The 15,635-nt window shown below is 37.3% G+C and overlaps 2 protein-coding genes and 1 long non-coding RNA gene across 3 annotated transcripts; 1 reads left to right on the forward strand and 2 right to left on the reverse strand.

Moving 5' to 3' along the window:
- The first annotated feature begins 230 nt into the window (after positions 1-230).
- On the forward strand, positions 231-1,613 carry LOC120009724. Its single transcript, XR_005470732.1, has 2 exons — positions 231-443; positions 1,336-1,613. It is a non-coding gene; the product is annotated as an uncharacterized LOC120009724 (long non-coding RNA).
- LOC120009723 (MDIS1-interacting receptor like kinase 2-like) lies at positions 1,079-4,646 on the reverse strand. Its single transcript, XM_038860413.1, has 2 exons — positions 1,615-4,646; positions 1,079-1,515 (listed from the first exon to the last, which is right to left on the reverse strand). The coding sequence occupies exons 1-2, from the start codon at positions 4,415-4,417 to the stop codon at positions 1,211-1,213; spliced, it is 3,108 nt and encodes a 1,035-aa protein (XP_038716341.1). The 5' UTR covers positions 4,418-4,646; the 3' UTR covers positions 1,079-1,210.
- Positions 4,647-9,436: 4,790 nt separating this feature from the next.
- On the reverse strand, positions 9,437-12,912 carry LOC120009722 (MDIS1-interacting receptor like kinase 2-like). Its single transcript, XM_038860412.1, has 2 exons — positions 9,950-12,912; positions 9,437-9,856 (listed from the first exon to the last, which is right to left on the reverse strand). Exons 1-2 carry the CDS (start codon positions 12,756-12,758, stop codon positions 9,552-9,554), a joined length of 3,114 nt encoding a protein of 1,037 aa, XP_038716340.1. The 5' UTR covers positions 12,759-12,912; the 3' UTR covers positions 9,437-9,551.
- Positions 12,913-15,635: the final 2,723 nt, after the last annotated feature.

Below are 15,635 nucleotides of genomic sequence, written 5' to 3' on the forward strand. Positions count from 1 at the left end.
CACAGAACCTCTTTATAAATTTTTTTTCTCCCTCTTTTTAATGTTTTTTTTATTATATGAGTCTTGATTTGACAAAATTTTCTCCTAGAGTAATAATAATAATTTGTGGATTTGTATTAAACTCAATAACACTCAAGATATAATGGGCCTCTTCTAATTTTCATCATGGGCTCTTTCTAAAAGGCCCAAATTACGCTGTCGTTAACCCGTTATCATTTGTCGCCCTCGTAGGACCAGCGAGTCTGACTGACTGACAGAAGGTCGGGACCTTTTTGACGCTAAGCAAGCAAGCCCAGCTTGATTGTAGCCGATAAGAGAAATGGCTTTGAGACCTTTCGCTGCCGATGGACCTGTAGAACACTATAACGGCAGACTACCGGTTCCGCGGCGATGACCTGCGTCGTCGCTGCCACAAGTGCGCTCATATTCAATTTCGTCATCAGGTGCCTTTTCTTTCTTAACATTTCGAGTTAGAGCATCCTCTGCTATTAGAAATCAATCAACCACTAGTATATTTGGACTTTGGTGGTAGATGTGAAAATGCAAATTAGAAAATGTTGTCATAATTTTCTTTTCGTGGAAAGTATCAGGTTCTCTGCTTGTTTTCTATGCTGTTTTCATTGTTTGGAAAACAAAAAAACAATGGGGAAACAGGTTTGGTTGCGCAATTTAGGAAATACAGAAGCAGAAAATTGCTTGGAAACAGCTTGAAAAAAGAAGACGACGTTTTCTAGGAAAATAGAAAAGACGGAAGGAAGGGAACAGAAAACAAGCCAAGGATCATAACTGTTGCAAATTAATCTGTTACATGTTTAGAAATTATTTCTCTGATTGCTGCCAAACAGAGAGAAATGAAATTCACATTCAAATTAAGTGCTGAAACTGGGCTGAAGATTGGCTCAATTTGTTGCAGTAGTAATCATATTTATAAGTGGCTCAATTTGTTGCATTAGGTACTGTCTTATCTTGCATAGATCCAGGCCTGAATTAGTTATATGAGTAGCTCCAAAGAGTAGTATTTTCCTTGACATTGTAAATCAAGGCAGAGAAATAATGTGCAGTTAAGCAAATAAGAATGATTAAGGTAAATATTGTGTAAACTAATAAGTCACTATAATAACATAGAAATATCCGTACCTGATGCATTGTGATGAACTGAATACTCATTTATTTTACCTAGTTATACCGAGTATAGGAGTGCGATGTGAATCTAAAATGCTGATTGGGATGAAAATAGCTGGGAAATCATATGCATTGTCGGCCTAGATTGTGCATTAGCATTCAAGCATTGAGTTGCTATTTTCACGACCATGATAACTTCATCCACGACATCAGGTGAAGGAGGTGCAAGGCGTTGGTCAAGAACTTCTTCTGATAATGTGTTATCCGTAGCCCAGGGAGATGGTAGAGAGGGGATGATGTCCCCAGGATGCTCTCCTTTGATCACTTCCAATGCTATTACACCAAAGCTATACACATCACATTTCTCGGTTACCTTCATCGTGTAAGCAAGCTCTGCATAAAAATTTAAATAAATTCAACAAATTTATGATGTATTTTCTTGTAGATACACATTATGGCTGGTTGAAGTAATAGAACAATGGAATACGTTACCAGGAGCGACATATCCACATGTGCCAGCTAATGCAGTCCAATTGGATGAGTCTGGTTTAAGAAGCTTTGCGATGCCAAAGTTTGATATATGAGCCACATAGTTGGAATCCAACAAAATATTGCTGCTTGAAATGTCTCGATGGACAATTGGAGGAAAGCAATCGTGGTGCATGTAAGAGAGGGCGTGGGCAACACATTTAACAATGTCCACTCTCGTATTCCAATCTAATTCTTTGGCTGTTGCTTCTTTACTCAGGATTGAGGCCAAGTCGCCCCTTTCAAGGTACTCATAGACCAAAAATGAGTATCGAACACTTGAGCAGAACCCATGAAGCTTCATAATGTTTTGATGTCTTATCTCCAGTAACGCTTGTATCTCGTTCAGGAACTCCTTTTGGGATATATATTGGCTATCAGACAAAGAATGTAGTTTCTTTACGGCTACAACGCCCGTTGATGGCAACTTCGCTTTGTAGACACTTCCAAATTCACCCTTTCCAATGCAATATGAGGCATCAAAATCCTTGGTTGCTGTGATGATTTCTTCATACATAATCTTTTCATCATAAGTTGATGTGGAAAAGAAACTTTTATCAGGCAGGATGATTTCTTCAGCTTGGAGATCTTCCTTTCCTTTTCTTTTGGTGAAGAAAATCACGCAGAGAGCAAATAGAAGTAAAAGTAGTCCTGCAAGAGGGAGGGAAATGGCTAAAAACAGGATTTTGTGGCTCTTCTTTGTATTGTCTTTTTGCTGCACAGAAGGTTTGCATGGTTGCAGTCCTTGGACATCACCACACAAACCTTTGTTCCCCTGCAATGCTTCAAAGCCAGCATCTTGAAAGGTTTTGCTCTCCGGTATAGGACCTTCCAACTCATTGTACGATATGTCAATGTACAGCAAGCCAGGCATATTCTTGAAGCTGTCTGGAATGCTGCCTGAGAGATTGTTGTGGGAGAGATTCATATTCTCCAAGCTTTCCAAAGAGTCTACGCTCGACGGTATGTGACCAACAAGAAAGTTATTACTTAGGTCTAGTTGGGAAAGGTGAACTAACTTCACTAATTGCATTGGAATTTCCTGGTCAAACTTATTATTACTCAAATTTAAGTAGTTTAGTTTCACGAGCTCCTGAAAATTGTTTGGGATTGAATTGCTCAATCTATTTGCTGACAGGTCCAGATGCTCAAGATTAGACAAGGATCCAAATTCTTGAGGTATGCCACCAAAGAGTAGATTTCCATTCAAATTCACTCTCAGCAAAGAAGTCAACCTTCCTATTTCCTTTGGAATCTCGCCAACTATACCATTGGAAGAGAAATCAAGTACATGTAGCCGACTGAAGTTTCCAATACTAGATGGTATTCTCCCAGTAATATTGTTCCCAGATATTATTAGGGTTTGTAATTGTGGACATCTTCCCCAATTGGATGAAATCTCACCATGGAGCTTATTTCCACTCAGATCAATATAATCTAGTTTTGGGTAGACTCCAAAGTCCTCTGATATATTTCCGACAAGAAGATTTCTTCCCAAGCGCAATCGGACCAAACTTGTGCAGTTTCTCAAGCTTTTGGGAATAGGACCTGTGAAATTGTTGTCGTCTGCAGTGAAGTTTTGTAGCATTCCACTTTGACAAATCTTTGCAGGCAGGTAACCAGTGAACTGGTTAGTATCCAGTTGCAGCACTGTCAGCTTTCTGAGACTTGCTATTTCTTGGGGAATGGATCCAGAAAGTTTGTTGTCACGGAGAAAAAGAAATTCCAAGTCGTTCAAATTGCCAAGTGAAGCTGGAACAGAACCATTGAGTTGATTTTGGCTCAACTCTAGATCATACAGTGATTTTAGATTTCCTATCTCCTCAGGAATAGGCCCAAATAGGTTATTATTATAAAGATGAAGAAGGGTGAGATTTGTAGGACCACCTAGAGAAGTTGGAATTAGACCAGAAAGATTGTTTGAATGGAAACTTAGCTCTTGAAGGGAGATCAAATTTCCTATCTCTGGGGGAATGAATCCAGAAAGTTGGTTGTGAAACACATACAACACAATTAGGTTCTTCAAGTTTCCCAAAGTTGAAGGGATAGTACCTGTTAGGTGATTGGTATCCATGAAGAGCACAACCAAATTGGAGAGGTTCCCTATTTGTGGAGGAATAGAACCTGATATTGAGTTGTTATAGAGATACAAGCTAACTAGATTGCTTAAATTTCCCAAAGAAGTTGGAATTGGTCCATCTAGATGGTTACTATACAGGGCAAGCTCGTTAAGGGACTTTAAATTGCCCATCTCTTCCGGAATGGAACCATTCAACTGATTTTCAACTAGATGCAAGACCTCAAGATGAGTTAACAAGCCTATCTGAGGTGGGATATTCCCAGAAAATTGATTAGTCGACAAGTCAAGATATATGAGTTTTGTAAGCTGACTGATTTGAGGTGGAATGGAACCATTGAGGCCATTGATGCTTAGATCAACGTATGCAAGATTAGGGAAGGATGTGAATGAAAATTGATCTAGTGTGCCTTCAATACCTGAAATTGAAAGATTGACTCTGTTGACACTTCCATCTGCACAAGAAATTCCAAGCCAAGTGCATGGTTGGGAGACGGTGGCATTATTAGGAAGGAGAGACCATGATGCTAGCTTAGACTGTGTTTGGGTAGGAAGGCTGACTTTCCATTTGAGAAGAGCATTGGTTTCATCAACAGAGTCGGAAACAACATTAACCCTGCTATTCAGCAAAACAATGAGGACGAGGAGGGAGAGTGACTTCTCCAAAGATAAATTTTCTTTTCTCCCCATTTTTGGTTGGCGGTGTGATTTGCAAAATTATGGGTTAAACTCCATTTTATACTTGCAGCTTCACACTAGATTTTCAGAGATTTCATGGAAGGTCACATACTGCCTGGTGTTTTTTTTTTTTTTTTGTTTCTTTTTCTTCTTTCAATTTCTCATTAATGAGATGAAGGCTACTATATTTGTTGTTTGCGAAGACTTTGACATACTAATTACAATTTCAACAGGCTTGGTAGTTCTTTCTCTGTTTTTTTTTGGTTGATGTCTTGGTCTTTGTATGAATGGAAATTTTTTCCAAGGTTTTGAAAACCGGACCGGACCGGCCGGTCGGACCGGTCCAACCGGTGACCGGCCACTTGTCCGGTCCTGTTGAGGTGTCAGAACCGGTAATTGATGAACCGGGATATTTTCGGTTGAACCGACCAGTTCATCGGTTGAACCGGTCAGAACCGGACCGGTTTTGACCGGTTCGGTCATTTATTAAAGTTAATAAAATATTTTTGAAATTTTGTTATTTGTCGGGTTTGAACTCAAAACCTTTTGTTCATTAAAAAAGGCTTTAACCAACTAGGCTATGAGATTTTCTTTGCTTAAAATGGTACTTTATTTGAATATATTGTATTTTTATGAAATTTTCTTATATATTATATGCATATAATATAAATATATTTATAAATAATTCATTACGTTAAAATCGGTTCAAACCCGGTTCGAACCCCGGTTGAACCTTTGAACCGTGAATCGAAGACTTTTCCGGTTTGATGACCGGTCCGGTTTTAAAAACCTTGATTTTTTCTATTCCACTATATATTGGCAGTAGACTAGATGAACAATTCCATACCAAAAAGAAGACTAAATAAGCAATAATTGATGCAGACATCTCGCATCAGTTGATGAAAAATTTAAGTGGGAGGCCCCACAATTCGTCTTTACTGTAGATGGGAGTGACTTTGGGGTTGGTGTTGTGAAGACTTCAAATTTCTTCAAGTCTTTCTCCCTCTCTCTTTTATGGTTTTTTTTCCTCCTTAAGAGTAATAATAAGAACCTGTGGATTTGTTCAAATTAGTTATAAGCTTATAGTATAATTGAAGATCGATTATTGTTTGTGCTTAATTTTCAAGTGTGTAATTCTTACTTATACTATTTAGTGTTTTTTAATAAAATTTTTGATATTTGTTGGTGGTTAAATTAAATTAAATGTTTCCACAAATAAAAGAATATTTATTTAGGACCCAGCTAGCAACGTGATTAGGGATGTCAACAGGTGGAGTTTAGTGCAAGGGATCTCTTTGCCCGTCTTCCGTACCCATTAGACAAATCCTTACTAATCCCCGTTATAATATCGTTGGTATTTTCCCCACAAAATACTCGTACTCGTCCCGACCCGTTAACTAACAGGGCGTTTCTGTTTGTTTGGGGCGAGTCATGCGGAGACCCTGTATTTTTTACATGCCTAAGAATGTGTTGTTTAGATTGAAGGATTTGGGGGAAGGGAAAGGGAAGAGAAATAGAGTTTTCTTCCAATTTTCTTGTTTGGATAGTTTATAACATAGTAAGGGGAGGGATTTGGGAGAAAAATTTCATTAAATTTTTGTCAAAATTATTCCTCTCAAAATGGAGTCATTTTGAGGGAATGAGTAACTAATTAACTTATTTATAAGTTAAAAACCTATTTTGTACTTATACATAATATTTTAACATACAAAATAAGGATAAATTAATAAATTAAATCAATTTTCTTTCCGTTCTTTTTTATCTATCTAAACATGGGAGAATGAAAGATACATCCATTCTTTTTCCCTTCCTCCCCCCCCCCCCCCCCAAAAAATCCTCAATCCAAAAACTCTAAGAGTGTGTTTGGATTGAGGGATTTGGGGGGAAGGGAAGGGAAGGGAAAGGGAAGGAAGAGAAGGGAAGAGAATGGAAGGGAAAATACATTTCCCTCTCTCATGTTTGGATAGATAAACAAAAAGAAAGGAAAGAAAAATAGTTTAATTTACTAGTTTATCCTTATTTTTTATGTTTAAGTGTTATGTTCAAGGGTAAAATTGGTTTTAAACTTATAAGTAACTTAATTAATAATCTCTTCCCTCCAAATGACCTCCAAAAATTCCTCAATCCAAAAACTCTAAGAGTGTGTTTGGATTGAGGGATTTGGGGGGAAGGGAAGGGAAGGGAAAGGGAAGGAAGAGAAGGGAAGAGAATGGAAGGGAAAATACATTTCCCTCTCTCATGTTTGGATAGATAAACAAAAAGAAAGGAAAGAAAAATAGTTTAATTTACTAGTTTATCCTTATTTTTTATGTTTAAGTGTTATGTTAAAGGGTAAAATTGGTTTTAAACTTATAAGTAACTTAATTAATAATCTCTTCCCTCCAAATGACTCCATTTTGGGAGGAAAGAATTTTGACAAAAATTTAATGAAATCTTCCTCCCAAATCCCCTCAAATCCCTTCCCTCAATTTTTTATAAATTATCCAAACAAGATAATTGGAAGGAAATTCTTTTTCCATTCTCTTCCCTTCCCTCCAAATCCCTCAATCCAAACACACTCTAAGTGTAAATGAATAGTCGATGAAGAGGGAGCACACAAAAGTGATTTATTGCTAGACCAACTAAATCTGCTTTACATGGTCATTTTTTTCCAACGAAAGAATTGACTAAGGAAGTTAGCGTGAAGAATAGACTATCAGACAAACAGAGAGTGGGAACAAGTAATTGATTGCTAGAGCAATTAATCTGCCCTACATTATTTATGATCATTTTTTTCTACAAAAAAGACTTGACTAAGGGTTCGTAGTTCCTACTTTCCATTGCCGTGAAGAGTGGAGAAATGCGACTAATTATAGTGACCGAGTATGATTTATATTCTGGAAATCATTGACTCATTGATTTTAATTTCCAACATACTAGCGTTCTATTAAAACTTGTATTTCACATTGATTAGGTTTAAGTCACTGATATAATTTATAATTTATAAGTAAAGATTCAATCACTCTCAATAAAAAATGTCTTTTTAAGGATAGAACCGTGCGAACGTAAATCTAGAGTAGATAATATCTCTTTGAGTTGTTTTGGTTGAATTTATGTGATCAGCTTTTTTTGAATGGCTGAATGCTGTAAGAGGGGCACAAATGGATGGGAAGTGATTTGGGTTAAGTATTGCAAGACTTGACAATGCTCAAGTCAAGTCATTTTTTAACTCATTACTGCATTCCACAATTTCATACAGAAACAATAATACCATTACAAACTCTGAACAAGTTTCTACAGTATACTCTATAAGTAACATCATTACATTCCTCCCACCTAATTCACAGTTCACATTTGAATCATTTATGCACCCTAAAGATAAATTTGTAATTGAGGTGGCAAATGACCTTGGGGTAGCGATTTTGCTTGAGTTAATACCCAGTGAATGACAAATCAATATTAGATCAAACACCAGTAAAATTACATTACAATGTACTACAATTTTGCCAGCAGTAAAGACATCCCATATATTTCACACTTAGACAAAGCTTACATCAAATGAAAGAAGATGAAAAATGCCATGGATGCTTAAACTCACCGAATCATGGACGTGGGTAACTCAGCAAGTTTTGGAACCTTCTCCTTCGCCCATCCGAACGCCGTACGGGAGCAAAATAAATCTCGTCTATAAATGAACGTCTCAGATTCCCGTCCATGGTTCAAGGGCTTAACTGGTAGTCTGGTAGGGCCTATGCGGCCCAAGAACAACCTATTGGGCCTCTTGTTTTTATTATGAGCTCTTTCTGAAAGGCCGAAATTACGCTATGATTAACCGTTATCAGTTGTCGCCCTTGTAGGACTCAGACCGACTGACAGACGGTCGAGACCCTTTTGACGTTAAGAGAAATGGCTTTGAGACGTCTCGCCGCCGATGGACCTCTAGAAAACTATAACGGTAGACTACCGCTTCCAAGGCGATGACCTGCATGCCGCTGCCACAAGCGGGCTCATATTGGTTTACGTCATCGGATTATCAAGTGCCTTTTCTTTCTTAACGGCTCCGTTTGGTAGAGCGGTTGTGTTGATTTTCAACGCTAACTGTTACGCTGTGAAAAAAAAAAACTGAGCTTAAAGCTCTAAAATAAGCTGTAAGGTGTTTGGTGAACTGAAAGCTGTTTGTAGCTTCTAAGGTGTTTAAAAAAAAAAAAAAGTTGTATTATTATTAATTTATAAGTATAATTTATTATGTAAAAATTATAATTACTTTAGCTAAACATTAAATATAATATATATATATATATATATATATAATCTAAACCCTAAATATAATTTCTAATAGATAATTATAATAATTATAAATTAATAAATATAAAATATTATTAAGAATTTTGTATGTTATTAAAAATTTAATTTATCTTATTAAGAATTTAATTTTATTATATAAATATGTTATTAAGAATTTAATTTAATAGTACATTTTCTATGTTATTAAGAATTTAATTTAATTTATATAAATATTATTTAAATATTATACAGGTGGGTCCCATCATTTTTAAATATAAAAATAATTTTTAATTTGTGGGAGCCATGTGGGTCCCACATTAAAAAAGAAAAAGAGAAGGGCCAACCGCTGTTGAAAAAGCTTCAAATTGAAGCTTTTTCAACTGGGGCGTTACCGCACCGTTTTGAGGGCGGTAACGCCCCGCGGAACGTGCTCTTTGGCACAACATTTCAAGTTAGAGTAGCCTCGGCTATTAGAAATCAATCGACCACTACTACCATCTTACAAATTACAAATTTAAACTTAAGCTAGTGCTTATCTTTTGGACTTTGGTAGATGTGAAAATGCAAATCAAACAAAGTGTTGAGTCATGATTTTCTTTTCCTGGAAACCATAAAATGTTGCAAATTAATCCATTAATTACTTGTTTAAAGGATATTTCTGTGATCGTTGCCAACCGGAGATAAATGAAAATCACATTCAAACTAAGTGCTGAAACTAGGCTGAAGATTGGCTCAATTTGTTGCAGTAGTCATCATATTTATTGGCTGCTTGTGAAAAACTATGCTTCAATAACATAGAAATATTCGTATTTGATGCCTTGTGATGTCCTGAATAATCACTTATTTTTACCTTGTTATACAAGTATAGCAATGAGAGGTGAATCTAAAATGGTGATTGGGATAAAAATAGCTGGGAAATCATATGCATTGTCGGCCTGGATTGTGCATTAGCATCCAAGCATTGAGTTGCTATTTTCACGACCATGATAACTTCATCCACAACATCAGGTGAAGGAGGTGCAAGGCGTTGGTCAAGAACTTCTTCTGGTAATGCGTTCTCCGTAGCCCAAGGAGATGATAGAGAGGGGATGATGTCCCTAGGATGCTCTCCTTTGATCACTTCCAGTGCTATTACACCAAAACTATAAACATCACATTTCTCTGTTACCTTCATCGTGTAACCAAACTCTGCATAAGAATGTAGATAAATTCAACAAATCATGTCCTAGCACATTTTGACTTTTTGATTGTTTGAAGTAATAGAGCAATGGAATACGTTACCTGGAGCGGCATATCCATATGTGCCAGCAAATGCAGTCCAATTGGATGAGTCCGGTTTAAGAAGCTTTGCGGTGCCAAAGTCTGCTATATGAGCCACATAGTTGGAATCCAGCAAAATATTGCTGCTTGAGATGTCTCGATGGACAATTGGAGGAAAACAATCGTGGTGCATGTAAGAGAGGGCGTGGGCAAGACATTTAACGATGTCCACTCTCGTATTCCAATCTAATTCTTTAGCCGCTGCTTCTTTGCTCAGGATTGAGGCTAAGCTGCCCCTTTCAAGGTATTCATAGACCAAAAATGAGTGTCGAGCACTCGAGCAGAATCCATGAAGCTTCACAATGTTTCGATGTCTTATCTCCAGTAACACATGTATCTCGTTCAAGAACTCTTTTTGGGATATATACTGGTTATCAGACAAAGAATGGAGTTTCTTCACGGCTACAATGCCAGCTGATGGCAACTTGGCTTTGTAGACACTTCCAAATCCACCTTTTCCAATGCAATACGAGGCATCAAAATCCTTGGTTGCTGTGATGATTTCTTCATACATCATCTTTCCATCATAAGTTGATGAGGAAAAGAAACTTTTATAAGGCAGGCTAACTTCTTTAGCTTGGGGATCTTCCTTTCCTTTTCTTTTCATGAAGAAAATTCCGCAGAGAGCAAATAGAAGTAAAAACACACCTGAAAGAGGGAGGAAAATGGTTATAAACAGGACTTTGTGGCTCTTCTTTTTGTCTTTTTGCTGCACTGAAGGTTTGCATGGTTGCAGTCCTTGGACATCACCACACAAACCTTTGTTCCCCCGCAACGCTTCAAAGCCAGCATCTCGAAATGCTTTGCTATCCGGTATAGGACCTTCCAACTCGTTGTACGATATGTCAATGTGCAACAGACTATGCATCTTCGTGAAGATGTCTGGAATGCTACCTGAGAGATTATTGTGGGAGATATTCAACTCCTCCAAGCTTTCCAAAGAGTTTATGCTCGATGGTATACAACCAACAAGCAAGTTATTACTCAGATCTAGTTGGGAAAGTTGAACAAACTTCAACAACTGCACTGGAATTTCCTGACCAAATTGATTATTGCTCAAATTTAAGTAGTTCAGCTTCACGAACTCTTGGAAATTATTTGGGATTGAACCGCTCAATCTATTTGCTGACAGATCTAGATGCTCAAGATTAGTCAACGATCCAAATTCTTGAGGTACTCCACCAGAGAGTAGATTTCCATTTAAATACACTTTCAGCAAAGAAGTCAACCTTCCTATTTCCTTTGGAATCTCGCCAACTATACCATTGGAAGAGAAATCAAGTACATGTAACTGACTGAAGTTTGCAATACTAGATGGTATTCTCCCAGTAATATTGTTCCCAGATATTATTAGGGTTTGTAATTGTAGACATCTTCCCCAATTGGATGAAATCTCACCATGAAGCTTATTTCCACTCAGATCAATATAATCTAGTTTTGGGTAGACTCCAAAGTCCTCTGATATATTTCCGACAAGAAGATTTCTTCCCAATCGCAATCGGACCAAACTTGTGCAGTTTCTCAAGCTTTTGGGAATAGGACCTGTGAAATTGTTGTCGTCTGCAGTGAAGTTTTGTAGCATTCCACTTTGGCAAATCTTTGCAGGCAGGTTACCAGTGAACTGGTTAGTATCTAGTTGCAGAACTGTCAGCTTTATGAGATTTGCTATTTCTTGAGGAATGGATCCAGAAAGTTTGTTGTCACGGAGAAAAAGAAATTCCAAGTCGTTCAAATTGCCAAGTGAAGCTGGAACAGAACTATTGAGTTGATTTTGGCTCAACTCTAGATCATAAAGTGATTTTAGATTTCCTATCTCCTCAGGAATAGGCCCAGATAGGTTATTATTATAAAGATGAAGAAGGGTGAGATTTGTGAGACCACCTAGAGAAGTTGGAATTAGACCAGAAAGATTGTTTGAATGGAAACTTAGCTCCTGAAGGGAGATCAAATTTCCTATCTCTGGGGGAATGGATCCAGAAAGTTGGTTGTGAAACACGTACAACACAATTAGGTTCTTCAAGTTTCCCAAAGTTGAAGGGATAATACCTGTTAGGTGATTGGTATCCATGAAGAGCACAACCAAATTGGAGAGGTTTCCTATTTGTGGAGGAATAGAACCTGATATTGAGTTGTTATAGAGATACAAGTTAACTAGATTGCTTAAATTTCCCAAAGAAGTTGGAATTGGTCCATCTAGATGGTTACTATACAGGGCAAGCTCGTTAAGGGACTTTAAATTGCCCATCTCTTCCGGAATGGAACCATTCAACTGATTTTCAACTAGATGCAAGACCTCAAGATGAGTTAACAAGCCTATCTGAGGTGGGATATTCCCAGAAAATTGATTAGTCGACAAGTCAAGATATATGAGCTTTGTAAGCCGACTGATTTGGGGTGGAATGGAACCATTGAAGGCATTGATGCTTAGATCAACATATGCAAGATTAGGGAAGGATGTGAATGAAAATTGAGCTAGTGTGCCTTCAATACCTGAGATTGAAAGATTGACTCTGTTGACACTTCCATCTGCACAAGAAATTCCAAGCCAAGTGCATGGTCCAGAGACGGTGGCATTATTAGGAAGGTGGGACCATGAAGCTAGCTTAGACTGTGTTTGGGTAGGAAGGCTGAGTTTCCATTTGAGAAGAGCATTGGCTTCATCAACAGAGTCAGAAACAACATTGACTCTGCTATTCAGCAAAACAATGAGGAGGAGGAGGAAGAGGAGGGAGGGAGACTTCTCCATAGATAAATTTTCCTTTCTCCCCATTTTTGGTTGGCAGTGTGATTTGCAAAATTATGGGTTCAACCTCCATTTTATACTCTCACAGTTTCGCACCCGATTATCAGAGATTTCAAAGAAGGTCCCATACTGTCTTTTCTTTCCAATTTCTCATTAATAAGATGAAGGCGACTACACTGATTGTTTGTGAAGACTTTGACTTAATAATGGCATTCTCATTTCTCATTATGATTGGTTCAAAATCTCTGTCTCTGTGTTTCTCATTATAATGCACTTTCTTGGGTATGAGCAGATATTGGTCCACTTTGCTTGCATTAAATGGTTGGCCACAACTTTGTCTAAAATCTAAATGGGAGGCCCACAATTCGTAGATGGGAGAGATTTCGGGGAGACTTCAAAATACAAATTTTTTTTTAATTTATATTTTAAAAAACTAGAATGATAAGATAAAATTAAATTAAATTAAATATATCCACAAATAAAAGAAGATCTATTTAGGACCCAGTCGAGGATTATTATTGCAGAAGTCAGTCAGCGTGAATGGACAGTCAGACAAACAGAGAGCACATACAAGTTGGAGAAAAGAGAGAGGGCACATGCTAGACAAACTAATCTGGCCTACTTGATTTATGATCGTTATTTTTTCTACAGAAAGACCTGACAAAGGTTTCTTAGTCCTTGCTTTCTATTGCCGTGAAGAGTGGGAAAATGCGACTAATTATAGGGATCGACTTTGAATTGTGTACTGGAAAAACATCGACTCTCATTGATTTTATTTTCCGACATACTAGCATTTTGTTAATACTTGTATCTCGAGTTTAGTGCATATAGGTCACGAAAAGATACTCCGTTTGTAATTAGATCACTGACAGGAAAATTTTTCAAATTGGATCACTCAATGTTCTAAATTTAAGTAATGAGGTCACTCTGGTCCAATTCCGGTCAGATACTCGCCGGAAATTGTTGAGCTGTCATTTAAGTGTCACAGTGGAATATAAATGACCAGATCCAGACATTCAGATCTAACAAGTTTAATTTTTTTTTTAAAAAATTTTCTCCCTTTTTCATCTTTTAATTCAACTTTTTTTTTTTTTTGAAAGACCCACATGCCACACACACGCTAAGCCATGCCCGAGGGGCATGAAGGCCACCACAGCGGATGGAAAACTACCCAAATCCCAAACCCCCTGATGAAAATGGAACCCTGAACCTCAAGGTCCTTGACAGACAACCCGACCAACCAGACTACCTCTCATTCTCTTTTAATTCAACTTGTTTGTTCTTATATCCAGGTGTTATTTTTATTTTTAATTTTATATTTCACCGTGACAGTTAAATGACAGCTCAACAATTTTCAACGAGCATCTGACCGGAATTGGACCAGAGTGGCCTAATTGCTTAAATTTAAAACATTGAGTACCCAATTTGAAATTTTTTTTCTTTCAATGATTTCATTGCAAACGGAGATATTTTTTAGTGACTTATATGCACTAACCCCTTGTATCTCACATTGATTACGTGTAAGCCACCAATATGATTTATAAGTAAAGATTTAATCACTCTCAACAAAGAGAGTCCTTTTAAGGACAAAACCGTACGAGCCTCGTGTTCAAAGTAGACAATACATCTTCAAATTGTTTTAGGTTGAATTTATGCGATGCTCTTATGAGTATCTAATCTATGACATAGTATTAGAGGGAAGACTTAATCCTAAAACCTCTACCTCGTGTCTATTTGCTGGGCCTCACATAACCGAGCCCACAGTTCAGAGGGAAGTGTTAATATTTATATCCCACATCAATTAAGTGTAAGCCACATTGGTTGGATTTTTTAATATAATTGCTACCATTTTCGACCCGTTTGGGAGCACAGCTTGCCCAACGTTGCCGCTAGGCAACCAGTTGAATTTTCATTATGGGTCTGTGTTTGATTTATTGATTCCTACCTCCAGTTTGACATGACCACTCCCACGAACTGGGTTTTCTGGTTGGGTATGTCGGATTACAAGACGCAAGCTATAACTTTGTTCAAATTAGTTATAAGCTTACAGTATAAATAAAGATTGATTATCGTTTGTGCTTAGTTTTCAAGTCTATACAATTCTTACTTGTGCTATTTATTTTTCTTTAATTTTGATATTTATCGGTCGCTATTGTTGTGTTTGTGAAGTATTTTGTCTTAACAGTAAAGTACAATTTTTTTATTTATATTTTAAAAAACTAGAATGATCAAATTAAATTAAATTAAATTAAATATGTAATTGAGCTGGGAAATGACCTTGGGGTAGCCATTTTGCTTGAGCTAATACCCAGTGAATGACAAATCAATATCCTCTTGGCGAAAGAAAATTGTCAAGGGTTAAATCACTTTTGAGATACTGTATCTTCAACACCATCTATGGTGTAATAGGAATAAAATGTCACCATAAGGAAAAATACAGATACAATGGCCGGTATATATAATCAACTTACATATCCTATTACATTGATTACTGGTTAATCTTTACTTGACTCATCTACTCAACTGAAGCACAGCTGAATAAGATTCCCCATGGCTGAATACATACGTCGTCAGTAAATAGTTTTGGGCCTATCCGGCCCACAAACAACCTTTGGGCCTCTTATTTTCAATATGGGCTCTTTCTGAAAGGCCGAAATTACGCTATCGTTAACCCGTTATCAGTTGTCGCCCTCGTAGGACTCCGACCGATTGACACACAAATGGTCGAGAGCCTTTTGACGTTAAGAGAAATGGCTTTGAGACGTGTCGCCGTCGATGGACCCCTAGAAAACTATAACGGTAAAGAGGTTTGAAGAAATTACTTTCATTGCATAGAAGATGAATTACAACCAGCTTAAATACAAATAACACTAACGGCTATAACCTGGAAGCTCTGAGCAAGAT

The sequence above is a fragment of the Tripterygium wilfordii genome, chromosome 11 (assembly GCF_013401445.1).
Source record: "Tripterygium wilfordii isolate XIE 37 chromosome 11, ASM1340144v1, whole genome shotgun sequence".
Taxonomy (NCBI): Eukaryota; Viridiplantae; Streptophyta; class Magnoliopsida; order Celastrales; family Celastraceae; genus Tripterygium; species Tripterygium wilfordii.

Coding starts and splice junctions, on each gene's coding strand:
- LOC120009723 (XM_038860413.1), bottom strand. CDS start 4,417: ATGGGGAGAAAAGAAAATTTATCTTTGGAGAAGTCACTCTCCCTCCTC. Junction 1,516..1,614: donor ATGTGGATATGTCGCTCCTG/GTAACGTATTCC, acceptor ATTTTTATGCAG/AGCTTGCTTACACGATGAAG.
- LOC120009722 (XM_038860412.1), bottom strand. CDS start 12,758: ATGGGGAGAAAGGAAAATTTATCTATGGAGAAGTCTCCCTCCCTCCTC. Junction 9,857..9,949: donor ATATGGATATGCCGCTCCAG/GTAACGTATTCC, acceptor ATTCTTATGCAG/AGTTTGGTTACACGATGAAG.